The sequence below is a fragment of the Cheilinus undulatus genome, linkage group 10, assembly GCF_018320785.1.
Source record: "Cheilinus undulatus linkage group 10, ASM1832078v1, whole genome shotgun sequence".
Taxonomy (NCBI): domain Eukaryota; kingdom Metazoa; phylum Chordata; class Actinopteri; order Labriformes; family Labridae; genus Cheilinus; species Cheilinus undulatus.
Window position 1 is genome coordinate 9,847,751 of NC_054874.1, and position 13,683 is coordinate 9,861,433.

General features: G+C 39.5%; 2 protein-coding genes across 2 annotated transcripts in view; one reads left to right on the forward strand and one right to left on the reverse strand.

Moving 5' to 3' along the window:
- Positions 1-1,640: 1,640 nt before the first annotated feature.
- zgc:162144 (RD3 domain-containing protein) lies at positions 1,641-3,038 on the reverse strand. The gene is made up of 2 exons (XM_041796828.1): positions 2,731-3,038; positions 1,641-2,010 (listed from the first exon to the last, which is right to left on the reverse strand). The coding sequence occupies exons 1-2, from the start codon at positions 3,036-3,038 to the stop codon at positions 1,641-1,643; spliced, it is 678 nt and encodes a 225-aa protein (XP_041652762.1).
- Positions 3,039-7,943: 4,905 nt separating this feature from the next.
- si:dkeyp-115e12.6 (centromere protein F) overlaps positions 7,944-13,683 on the forward strand; it is a 31,517-nt gene continuing 25,777 nt past the window's right edge. Inside the window, exons 1-6 of the mRNA XM_041797464.1 lie at positions 7,944-8,166; positions 10,596-10,682; positions 11,763-11,940; positions 12,055-12,251; positions 12,862-12,965; positions 13,263-13,327. Of these exons, the coding sequence (XP_041653398.1) occupies positions 11,779-11,940; positions 12,055-12,251; positions 12,862-12,965; positions 13,263-13,327 (528 nt within the window). The 5' untranslated portion in view covers positions 7,944-8,166; positions 10,596-10,682; positions 11,763-11,778. The remainder of the gene's footprint in view (positions 8,167-10,595; positions 10,683-11,762; positions 11,941-12,054; positions 12,252-12,861; positions 12,966-13,262; positions 13,328-13,683) is intronic.

Sequence of the window (13,683 nt, forward strand, 5' to 3'; positions counted from 1 at the left end):
AAAGGAGTTTTAGCTGGTTATGATACAGACTGGAATGAAAATGTTTCCTTGCTATTTCCTGCAAAGGCAAATAAGACCATCAGCATAACAATGTATTATTTTAGTTATTTTATATGCCTAAAACGGCTGCTGCTCAGGGGTAGGTGTCAGATGAAATGATAAACATCATGCTGACAGCACAGCCCATACTTACATTCCCATGGGAAACATTCACAGTGAGTTATTTGACAGTTAAAGGAAGAAGTCTGATTTTTTTGTGTGTGTGTAAAACCCTGATTACCCACAGATAGGTGTTGCTAGTCCAATTGGTACCAACCAAAAGTTCCTAATGAGAGCTTTAGAAAGCTACAATTTAAAGAAAGACCGCTTTATTTCATTTCAGCAAGATAGATGTAAGAACATTATATACACTCCCACAAAATGCATCTTTTATTCTCTGTACACAACAGGTTGTGTGATTCTCATTGATTCCTAACAAACGTGTGAATATACAGAGCAGTGCTTTAAGCTTAACCTTCCCAGTGTATTATACAAAAGACAGGTGCCTTGAGTGTTGCACATCATGTATTGTCAAGATTTTTGTGTGATCATGAGGATCGCTTTCACAGAAAAGTCTTTCTAGCTGTGCTAACAGACTGGCTACGTGAAGAGCTGTACTGATTGGTAGTTTGGTCCATTGCTGTGGTCCAGGTGGATATATCTGAAGAGATGGATGCCATGAAGTGCATGAATGTTTATACTCCTTGAGCACAAATCTCGATGACCCTTTAGCACATGTGAGGGTTTGAATGCTGCTAAAACCCTAACAAAAATGCTTGCACGACTGACTAAAGACTTCAAGTTAATTAGCTGGAATGGGTTTGTAGAGACAAAAGTCACTTAGAAGGCTTTCTTCCTTGTGATATATAGGGACAAATTTGATCTCTCCCTTTTTTTAACAAATTCTGCATTGCTCTTTCCTCAATATTCTGTTAAAGGTCACATATTTTAACCCTTAAAGATGAGTTTATATTGGTCTCAGAGGTCCCCAAAACATGCCTGTGAAGTTTGTTGCTGAAAAAACGCTCCAGAATGGGATTTTTGCATGTCTAAAACCCCCCTCTGTTTCAGCCCTGCTCAGAATGAGCTGTTTCTGTGTCTTTAAATGTTCATGAGCTGTCTGGCTCCGCCTCTGACCACGCCCCTCTCAGGAAATGGATGAGGCTTAATGGAGTGGCTGTTCTGATCCTCCTCTCAGCTGCTAGCTGAGAGGAGGATCAGGAGAAGAGGTGGAACTTTCTTCCGGGGGAGGGCCAACTGAACCTGGGGGCGGGGCTTACTCCCCACATGACATAATGAGGGGAAAATCCGAGAACAGCTTGCTTCAGCACATGTTTTCTGAAAGGTGGAGAAAGAGAGGGGGAAGGGAATGGATTTCCTGATTCTTGGGAGGATTGTGGACAGGCCAGGGGCACATTTTTTTTCTGAAAAGTCTGAAAGTGTATTTTGCATAATATGTGACCTTTAGTTTTTTCTCCTCTCCTTTAATATATTCTTATTTTGTGCATTCTATCCAACTCTCATTTTTCCCCAAAAGAACATCTGCATAGTTGCTTCCCTTCTCCTGACATCCTCTTTTTCTCTGCATCGTCTCCCTTCCCTCAACCCTGAGCACTCTGCTCCATAGGACTGATCTCTGGCATGCTCTTGCTCCTTCCCTTCCTCGCCCTGGCCTTGATGGCCTCCTCCTCTTCTCCCTCTTCCTCCTCGTCTGACCAGTCCACCTCCTGCTGCAGATTTCCCCTGGAGCCTCTCATGCCGCCACCTTTGAAGAACTGCCCCGTGCGAAATTTGGTGCGGAAAGTGATGAAAGAGAGGCTCTTGCTGCGCTGTTGCTTTTCAATTATGGTGTCTTGCAGGTGCTCTTCAGTGTTTCCATTGATCTCATCCACACAGTCGTGTAGTACCGAGCGAAACAGCCGGGGAACCTCGTGGACCTCAGGTGCCATCTGCGACACCAACCTCCTGAACCTGCAATCAGAGCAAAAACGGATCATTAGAAACAGAATGACAAAATTTACATATTTAAAGATCAATCAGAATTGTAGAAATACAGAAACCAAATCAGACACGCAACAGATGCTTGAGGCAGGGGCAAGCCTATTACACTGGAAGTTGTGCAACTTAAAACTAACACTGCAGCGTCTCTTCTCTGCATACAAAGACGTATCATCATTGTTCTTCTTTTACTTGTCTGCCAAGTCAAACAGTTATCAAGGTAACTATCAAATGGGACTAAAATCAGAAAGGATCCTGTAAAGGCCTTTATGCTCATAACTCTTAATCTCTGATGAAACTTAGGTGCCCAAGGTACCTGGTGATTGAATAATTATTAACCATGTTAACATTAATGGAAGCCCCAAGCATGGGTGTCTTCTCACTTAAATTCTGAGCCAATCCCATTCTGCCGCAACCTGTCTCAATCCAATCATCCTGCAGCTGTCATATTTCAAAATCTGTTCTCCTCTCCTCTGCATTTAGTCTCTCATTTTAGTGCACTCACTGCAACCCCCTCCACCCAAGCTACCTCATAACAGCTGCACAGTGTCCAGGCCCAGCTCCTTTGTGCCATCCTGCATACCTTCATTGCTACTTCCAAGTCATCTCATCAGTGTTAGTGTCATCAGAGGGCCAAGCTCCTCAGAAGTCTTATTTCTAAGTCTTGCATATATGCATCATCTTGTCTCTCACCTGACGATCACAGGGCCACACTGTGCAGGAGGAATCTTCGCACACAGGTCCTGCAGCTCCAGGAGGTCATTGGGTGTCAGCTGGTAGGGCTGCGGGGTGGGGGTGTTGGCCAGCCAGCTGTAGTCAGCCATGGAGGAGGAGCTGCGACGGCGTCGGCGGCCCTCTGTGGCCCGCTCCAGACGGATGCGTTCTGTGCGCTTCACCATGGCACCCAACTCCAACATTAGAGTATTTGTGACTAGTTCTTCAGTGCTGCGCTGTCCCGGGACTTTGGGCTCCAGGGAGAAAACAGCAGACCAAGGAAACATCTGGAAAAGAGGGGCATAATTGTAGAAGAGTAATGTCAGGCAAGGTGATAATAGTTTTGGGTTTTTGTATTAGTTTTTATTTCTGTGGGGTTTTTCCTTTTTGTTTTTTAGTCTTGTGTAGTTTTTATTAGATTGGCACTTGTTTGTTAGTTTAGTTTGGTTTTTATTTTGCAAAAGTGCTCTGTTTTAGTTTAGTTTTTCATTAGTTTAAGTGTTAGATTTGTTTCTGTCCCATTTGGGTCTCGCCACTGACAAGAGAACTCAATGGGTCCAGAAAATTTAACATGCAATTACTAAAAGCACATTCAAATAGGCTACTCTCCACTTCTCATTTTGTTCATTCAAAATTAATATCAGAAAACAACTTGAGACGCAGAATTACCATTTTGCAAGCCTTCCTTTATATCAGACTGTTTTACACACCAGGCTTGGGTGTACATGACAGTCAGTATGCTGCTGTCAAAGACTAAAACTAAGGAGATTTTTCCCTAATTTTATTTCATTTCAGTTATTTTTGTAAGATTACAAAAAGTTCTACTTAGCTTTCTTTCTTTTTTTTTTAGTTTGAATTTTTTAAGTGGCTGTGTGTTTAGTAATACCTGACTTGATATTTGGGTTCTGATGTGCCAGAATTCAAATAAATAAAAAGGAGTCCCTTCAGAAGTCTGTTTGAGAAAATGTTATTTTGAATTCTGTCAAATCAAGTGTAGGGATTTAATCAGTTTTACCTCTATTTGTGAGAATGTGAGCTTCCATTCAAAAAAATCTGACTGTATTTGAAGGAAAATATGAGTCATAGTGGCAATATAAGACACAAAAAAATCAAATCAATTTCTCTAAAGAAGACTATTATCTGCTGTTATTCTGTGATTCTATTTGCTATGATGAGGTTCAATAGTTGTCTTACCCTCACAAAATGTCTGTTTCAGAGCTTCTTTTCCGACAAAAATCCACCTGTTGCCCAGTGAAGTCTGTGTTAGCAGCCAGGTGAACCGCAGGCCTCCATGAAGGATGGAACTCCTCCAACTCCAGATACCTGACTGCCTTGCTACCTCTGACGGTCCCTGGCAGACAGGCACTGTACCACTGTGAGGATCCCTGTACTGTGTGTGAGAGAGTTTGAGATTGAGAATAAATATAATCCTGTATTAATAAAGAGCAAGTGACGAGAAGAGCTTACCTCACATAAGCGTACACCTGGGCAGGAGTGTGTTCCTGTGTGAGTGAAAGAGTTCAGGTGGGGTGTTTACATAACAGTATTGAACTATTGTTCACCTTTTTCTAATGCTTGTATGTTTTATTTGATTGAACGGCTTGATTAAATGAGTTAATCTAGTTTTAGCTCACTGGTAAAATCAGACTGGACATTGTCTTTCTCTCAGATTTCTACAGTCCATGTTATCGTGATATTTTAACCGTTTTACCGTCTGATTTTAAACACCATGCAGGCTCTTCCCTGGCTGCTGTAATAACACGATGTTTATCTAAAAATGGTCTCCTAGTTTGCAGACAATAATCCTGCAGGCACATCCAGACTATTAAGGCAAACATTACTCTCAGATTACATAACTGCCCATTAAATCTCTCTTGCTCACACCCATTCACTCTCTGTCTAACTAGATAGCACGTGGTTCTATGTGTAAGGTAACTGCAGGGAAGTTTCTGGGTTTCCACAACACTCAGCACTGAGGCAACAAATCCCAGATTATATTCAAATCCAGATCCTACCTGGAATGAGAGGTTGTAATGACTGTTATAATCTAATTACAGATGGCTACAGTGGATGTTAGTGTGGCTGTAACTCAGCAGGAATGGTTGTGTGTTGCTGTAAGTATTGAATTGAATAAACTGAAAGTGTTCAATAAAGAAAAAGCACTACTACTTCATTAACTATTTACAAATTAATAAATGGTGCTTTTAGATTTTAGAGAAACTTTGGAGGCAGGGGTTCCCAAACAATTTCCGCCTGGGACCCCAAAGCAGCCTTACCAGAGACTTAGGATCCCTGCTATCCTGATGTTGATTTTACATGTTCACCAGGCCTTTCCTAACACTGACAAGCAGGGCCGCCTCTGGCCAAAGTGAGGCCCTACGCAGACTCTGTTACGAGGCCCCCAACACTGATATGTTTTATATCCCTCACCACATTTGACTCCTTTTTCTACTTTTTTGTTCTCAGTTATTATTTCAATTACTACTCTTAAATTTTGTTTTAGCCATTGTAATTAGTTTGCATGTTCATGCCTGCTTTACTGTCAGCTTTAATACATGTGGCTGCCTGCCTATGTCTGATTTGTTTTTTTAATGCATCTAGATGGCTGCCCATCTATGATTTACCTCTCTTTTATTTAGCCCTATCATGTGTGTCATTTCTTGAAAGCCTAACCAGGGATGAGGACTAAAAATGAGCAGTGGCTAAAAGTCTTGTGTACATTGGATCGGTTGCACTCTAATTGGATGCAACAATGCCTTTGTATTGTCCATGGAAAATAATTTGATAAATAAATAAAGAAATTGGGGTAAAACAATATAATAAAGCTAAATAGAGAGGAGCCGTAGCTTCTTAACATAGCTACAAGAAACAACATGGGTAAAATTGCTGTGCAACAATAAAAGCAAAAAGGGAATTCATGTAGAACAAGACTTGATAGAGGCTTTCTCATTTCTACTTGACAATGATGAATATACAGTACTGTGCAGAAGTTTTAGACATGTAGAGAACAGTGTCGACACATCTGAGATGTATGTGCCGCTCAGCAGCCAAGGTCTAGCTTAACTGCATTTCTTTTGCCCGGGCCTTTGCACCCCAGGTAATACGCCCAGCAACCACCAACAGTTTTCAGGTGCTTAGAGCATTCACACAACAACCAGGGGGTTGTGGCAACCCTCCTACCCGCCCTAACAGTACCCTAGGCTATGTTCAAGCACCACATCTACCCATAACTCTGCCCTAAAGCTGTGGTTTTTGTTTTGTTTTCATCATAATATTTTTACCATGCCCTTCGTAATGTACAAAGACATCCAGAGCATGACCTGGGTTGTGTCAATCTTCCTTTCCGCCCAATGGGGCCCTCAGGTGGGCATACTCGCCATTACACACCTTACATCAGCCTCAAATTTCGGCCCAAACATGCCTAAAACTTCTGCACAGTACTGTATGTCAACTGAGTAACAGTTGTTTGTTGTATTTGGAAAATTTACTCTCTACCTGTGAAGCCTACTTATTTATTTATTCACTGAGTCATTTGCTCATGAGTTTGAAATCTGGTTGTAGATAACAAGGAACATGTTACTACAAGGCAGTGTTTATTTTGTTGACTAAATTTATGACTCAAGTGTCAGACTACCTTTGTTACAAGAGAGAAATTAGACTAAGATAAGGGAAAATTGATCTTTGTTGCTAAAAAGTCAGATGATGTAACTACTGGACTATTGGACATTCCAAATCCATATTTCTCCACTGTGCATATAAGATATGTCAGTATTTTTATCAGTGTATTTTAAATCAATTACAGTATTGATAGTGCAGTAATATGACAGTTTTATATTTATATTAATTCCACAAATTGGCTGATTAAATCAATTGAAAGAGAATAAACACTGTGACTAACAGTGAAGACTAAAATGTAAGAATGTATTATTGACTGAAATTGGACACAATGTTTTAAGCTTTTTGTCAACTAAAACTATCCAAAACTAGACTAAAACAATAGAGATTAAAAATGACCAAAATGTGACAAAACTGAAGAACATTTTAATCCAAAGGCGAAGACTAACTCTGAAAATGCTGCAACAGTTATGCTGTCACGTTTTTTAACATTTAAAGATCTTTTGAAAAATACAGTTTAAATATATGGAACAAACAAGTGGTCCATGAGGCCTTCAATTAATCATGAGTGGAAAAGGTACAAGACTACTGTGCTCAAGTAAAAGTAGAGTTGCTCTGATTAAAACTGACTTAAGTACAAATAAAAGTACTAGTCCATACATCTACATAAGCAGAAGAAAAAAAATATTTAATTTAAAGTTTAAGCACTGAGAACTGAGTAGCTACCGAGAAGCTGTACAGTAAAATATGATTTCTTCATATTGTCATAACAACAGAATAGATCTCCAACCAGGTTGTTACAGTAAACTCACACCTCAGTAACAAAATTAACTACACAGCAAATTGACAGTGTGTCAACTGAACTCATATAGAGTTAAACTGAACTCTTTAATAGTGAGTACATATTAATTTGCACTACCTATAGTTAAACTTTTAAAAGTGTCAAATATTTTACAACTTGAAATAGCTGCAGAAACTCTGAAAATCGGTAGCAAGGTGGGTCTCCTCTGGCAAGAACAAAGTAGAGAATAAACCTCATAGCAAGGCAATGTATACTGATGCACCAGCGTTCTTTGGGATCACTTAAAGCCACTGGTGGGAACTCTAACTCAGTGGGCAACTTCACCCATGTTGCAAATGTGTCTCACATCAAAAAAACAACAACAACCCACCAAAAATATGACTACAAGAAGCCATGAGGCAACATCCAAACACAGCTAAACACATAAAACACAACTTAACACTCTCTCCAAGTGCGCGAGGGTTAAAATCTGTCCTACTTTTTGTAAAAGACCATTTATACCGATAAACAGGCAGTTAAAACGTACTTCGGTCTTCAAATATGTTTCTATCCAGAATTTACATTCCAAGTACACACAAGCGACCAAACAGTTAAGAAAAAACTATCAAGTGACTCAAGTTATTGTGACAGCCGTGTTTCTCACTATGGTTTCTCATAATGAATTGTGACGCTAGGGGTCATCACAGGTTCACAATGCCGCGAGGGCTTCTCCCAAAACATTCCCTGCTACGTCACTAACTGCTGCTCCGCCTCGTGCCACAACGACTCTACTGCTGCTGGCTTTTCAGCTGCACGAGATGCGCGGCGCATTGTCTCCCAACACAACTGTCAGTTAACGTCAGCTACTCGCTTTGGTTCTGTCTGTGACGACCGTTAACCAGGTAAAAAGCGGAGAGCCAGGCAGTGTCGTCCCTGTTCCACAGGCTTGTTAGAGCACTGCCACAGCTATGAGAGAGCCTCCCCGGCTGCTGGCGCCCTTTGTAACTCGAAAGTGAATGGTGAGTAGCTTTGGTATGGGGTTAGCTTGTAGCATCATCGCTATGATATACTTGTCAGTCAGTTGTCGTTGATAGGTCACCAGGCGCTAATAAAGTGAAAAAAGGTCCTTCTCAAGTTTCGACTAGCATAGCTCACTCTGGGTGTTCGTGGTAGACGCTTTGGTGAAATTAGTTTTGGTTCGTTGGAAGTTGTCAGTTGTTCATTTTGAACCTCGTGACCAGACATTGGCACTGCACAGACCAGCCAGGGATTTACTCATGGATGTCTGCCTCCTCCGACTGCTAAACCCACCTGCTCTTTGGTGCTTTATTGTCATAGTATCAAAAGGGAGGATTACTTTCTGAGACGATGCTAATTAATCAGGGCGTTTGTGTCATAATAGAACAGTAGATTGAAAAGTTAAACTTGTACAAACTGACATAAATGTCTTTAAAAGTACAGTGAAGATGTTAACAGTGCCGTGTAGATAGTAAGTGGAATGAGAAATGATAGGCCAATTTAGTCTTTAGTGATATGATTATATTGATTTAAAGTTAAATAAGACCCTCAGCTTTTTGGTAAAGAGTTCTCAATGTATTTATGACTTATTTACCTGGTTTTGTAAGCAAATTTTTAGATAATCTTATATATTCTTTGCCTATTTTGCCTAGTTTAAATTTAAAGTAAATGTAGGAGAAACTTTGGGAGGGAGATTAAAAGATAACATTCAACAAAATAATGCAACCAAATGTCTTGGGATGATACAACTATATACAGTAAGGATTTAAAAAACCCATTGGTTTTACTTAGGATTGGGTATCATTCTCATTTTTTCTGATACCAGTGCTAAATTAATACTTCTTTTAAAGACACTGTGTCTAATCTGAGCCTAAATTCATACTTACAAGAGAAAAAAAGTGCTGAATAAAAGCTTTCTTGTTATTGTAAATGATTTGCGATGATTGTGTTGGGGTAGGGAGGTACTGAAATGAAGTACTGAAATCTGTATTGTAGTCTTTCTAGGGCAACCAACAAACTCTCTACCTAAACTAATGCAATTGTTTGAATATTTTGGTCAATTATCAGGATACAAAATTAATATAAGTAAAACACAATTGCTTACATACAATTACAGCCCACCAGAAGAAATCAAGAGTGAGTACCATTTAACATGGGGAATAGAACATATTAAATATTTGGGAATCATAATACCAAAGGACCACATAGAATTATCAGAACGCAACTACTCACCGATACAAAAGAAAATTAAAGAGGATATAGCGAGATGGAATCTAATCCCTTACTTAAGTTTTAATTCAAGGGTAGAAGCGATTAAAATGAACATCCTACCCAAATTGTTATATTTATTTCAAACTTTGCCAATAGAAGTAAGCCAAAAACAATTTAACGAATGGGACAAAATACTATCCAGATACATATGGCAAGGTAAAAGGCCTCGAATCCGATTTAAAACTTTACAATTGGCGAAAGAAAAAGGGGGATGGGGTCTTCCGTCACTCAGAGATTACTACTGGGCAGCACAAATAAGGACCATAATATACTGGTGTAATCCTTCATGGATTGTGATTGTGAAATTCACATTACTTCCTGTCTTCCTGTTTCTATAGATAGGTGGATTTATAAATGATGAAAAACTGGTATCTGCAGCACTTGACCAGTGTTTTCTCAAACACACACTCACTAAGGAGGAAGTTACCTTAAAGAAGTTATACTTAACCTTCCTTATGACTGCTCTTGGATTTATTGGAGTTGCATATTGCCCTTACATCTGTTATCTCAGTGAGGTATGTGGGCTATTCTTGTTTCAGGAAGAAGTAAACACAGTGACATAACCTGTGAGCTATGACAGAAACTCTCTGACTGGAGTCATGGTGTTAGAAACCTTAAGGCTATTGTGCATGTCAAAACTGAGTTCAGAGTTAACCTCCTTATGTGAACTTAAGATCAGGCTTTTCTTCATTCCGATACTCTCACTTTTATTTCTGTTTTTGTATGTGTGTATTTGTCTGTGTTAATGCATGCGTGCAGTATCCAAATGAATGCAGTGTTTGTTAAGCGACTCATGATAGTACAGCTGCCGCATTAATGGAGTGCAGTTTTAGCAAGCATGTTCAGTTTTACTTAAAGTAACTCTGGTTGCAGAAGTTTGATTGAGAGAAGGGAATATTTTAAACTTCTGTTCTCAGAGCAAAGTCTGTGTTGGAAAACACTGAGTCACAGCTGCCCAGTGGTGACAACCAATGTCTCCTATGGGATCAAAGCCTTAGCAACATAACATATTCAAATGCAGGACACACAGCTGGAGGTGGAGATGGTTGGAACCTGTTTATATTCATGTGGTAATGCTTGTGTCCTCTGTCACAACACAAATTGATATAGAACCACATGCACTGTATGTAAAAAGACTGTAATTCTTCCTTCCTTTCAGACAGTCTGTAGCTGGTTCCCTCATACCAGCTTGTGGCTCCCATGGCTCTAAGGATTGTGTGACTTTGGATCAAGAGGAATAGGACAGGTCAGCTGGCGCTTCTTCTCACTGACGTCAAAAGTTTCAGCCATCTTATTCTGTCTGAATTTGCCTTTATAATAAAAAGTAAATATTTTTCTTAGGAGTATCTTGTATGGCTGAAGGATTTGGAAAATTAGTCTAAATGTGTATTTTTTTCAATATTTCTGTTGCAATTTGATATATGATTATTTCTTAAGTTCTTCATGTTTTTTTTTACAAACACAAGCAATAAATCATTCTATATTATAACCAATACTGTATTAGATAGAATGAACATAAACTTTTCTTTACTGCAGACCAGGCCTGTATGTTAGGATGATGATTGATGTAAACTGATGATTCAATATAATCAACATTTTTTTCTATCTTCTTTAATCACAGTGGTAAATTCAATTGACTGATTTGTTTAACTTACTGCCGTGTAAGCAGTCTTCATGACAACATAAAATTAAGCTAAACAAGTGTTGAGTAAAAATCAGTATGACAGTCAGTAACATATGGCTGAAAGATTTTGGAAAAAAAATGTAATTGCAGTTATTTTGACTTGTATTACTAATTGCATGTCAATTGTTGTACTGAAGGAAATGATCATTTTATGCCATTCTCATTTCTAATATGAAAAGCATATACAAATCATGGAAAGCAGGATGTTTTTTTGCAAAAATTTCTAAAATATTGACACTTCAATGCTTGCATGATGTGTTGAGCACAACATCCTTGCTGCAAAAAAATGCTGCAAAATCATCCTAAAGAAATATTGAAAGCTATAATGTGATTTTTATCTAAATTTAGATTAATTGCCGAACCTTGGTTTCTAGAAATAAAGGAAAGAAATGTGATTAGGGCTGGGTGATTATGGCAAAAATCAAAATCATGATTAATTGAACTTTTTACCTCGATTATGATTAATGAACAATTATTCCTCCAGCAATTGATTGACACAGCAACTTTATGTCAGTTAGAGGCTCTAAATGTTGGTTTTGATTATTTTTTCTTTAATTGCCCAGCTCTAAATGTGATTAAGTTGATGCAAAACTGAGTTATTTCTTCAGATTTCATGCTGATGTTATTTTCTGACCTTGCTAGGCCCAAGCTAACAGACATGAGCTGGGCTGAGGAGGACTGGACAGTGGGGTTGTCTGGGCGGGTTCTGCAAAAGGTGAAGGAGCTGCAGGTCCATCAGGAGCGGCTATCCAGAGAAAACAAACAGAAACAGCTGCAGCTTGACAATATCCACACTAGCCTCGAAAAACAGACTGTAAAGGTATGAGCAGCTATGTTGGTTTATGGAATAATGTAACTCTGCAGCACATAAACATTCTCGGTCTTTTATTTCAGCTTTAAATTCCAAAAAATTTTTCTCCACTTTCCTGTCCAGTATGAGGAGGTTCGTGTGGAGCTCCAGTCTGTGCAGAGAGAGCTCCAGAGTGCTCGAGATGAAGCCAAAGCAGCAGTGACCATCAAGGAGCGTCTGGCCCAGGAGCTTCAAACAAAGCAGGCCCAGATATGCTCATTTGAGGGCCAGCTAGATGCTGCTCGCACCCTAAACAACAAACTCACCCAGGAGGTTAAAAGGTTAGCCGCTCCATTTAAATGTTTCTTTTTTTACCATATGGATTCTGCACTCCTGCTGCTAGTATGGTGGTTCAGCTTCCAGCGTATGGGTATAGTAATAGTTGCGAAGTACAGACCCACTGCCTGGAAGTCATGCTGCTCACCTCTGCCAGTTACTTGTTGTGTTTAATTGAGGGGGCTTTTGTTCAAATCATCTCTTATGAAGCTTGTGAAAAGTATACCGCTGTTTTCTTTACATGCATCATTAAAATAATCAGTGAATAAGAAAGGCTGTTAACAGGTGTAGTGTCAGCCATGTATCTAAGCACACTTTTAGCAGTGATGCAGCTGCTTGTAACACACAATTAACAGGAGCTGATTTTAATGCCATTAGGTCATGTGCAATTTCTATTGGTGGCAACCATGATTTCAGTCATGCATCTTATACATTAGATTTTGATGGCCTGAAACTTTTATCATGTCATTTTCATTGGCACATAAGAGATAATAGTGCCGTATTAGAGGACAAATCCCTCATCTGTTCCTTTGGGCTGAAATTATTTTTGCTTGAACTTTCTTTGTTTTCTTGTCCTGAAGTGTTTCCTCTGTGTTTTCTTTATCCCCCTCTCAGGCTGGAGGCAGAGCTGGAGAAGCTGCAGAACAGCAGCAGGCCCGCAGATACCACTCTGTTCTCTACACCCTGCTGGAACACAGCCTCGCCCTGGGAACACAATGGTATCATCCCATAACTTTGTGATTTTCCTTTGTTTGTTCTCTCCCATCTTTTAATTAAACATGGTATAGTTTGGAAAATTGAATGGGGAAAAAAAGGCAAGGCTCTGAATGAGATTAGAGATTATAAATAAACTCCCTCAGCTCCTGACCTCGGCCTCTTTGCTCTCTTGAGAACTTTTTCCTTTTTTTCCTCTCTCTTGTCAGTAAACATCTTTGGCTCTTAAATGCTGTGGTTTCTGATGAGCTTTTAGTTCTATGAACTAAGGCCACTCAACATGTTGTGCTGTCGCCCTGTAGGTAGCAAAAAGGAAGAAAAGCCAAGACAGAGAGATGAAGGACAGAGTCGGGCGCCTCAAATCCGAGTAAGTACAAGAGTTTTTTTTGTTTTTTTTTTATGCTGAGCTATGCAGAGGCTAATTCAAGCCCAAAGTGGGTATGATCTTAAGCTAAAGTCCTCTAATTTTAGGAATTGACTCACTGATGCCAGTAAAACTCAGCTTCCCTTTTGCTCTTGTGATTTCTTCCACTGCTAAGCTAACTAACTTAACAGCATTGCTATCACCAGGGCCGCTTCTTTAACTGTGATGTTCTGTCAGGACAAATCATAAGGCTTATATTATTAAACTGTCAAACAATTGAGATGGAAACCGAGTTCTAAAAAATAATTGTTACTGTCTAGCTGTCTGAATTTCACAGCCCGTCCGTGGAAAAGCCTATT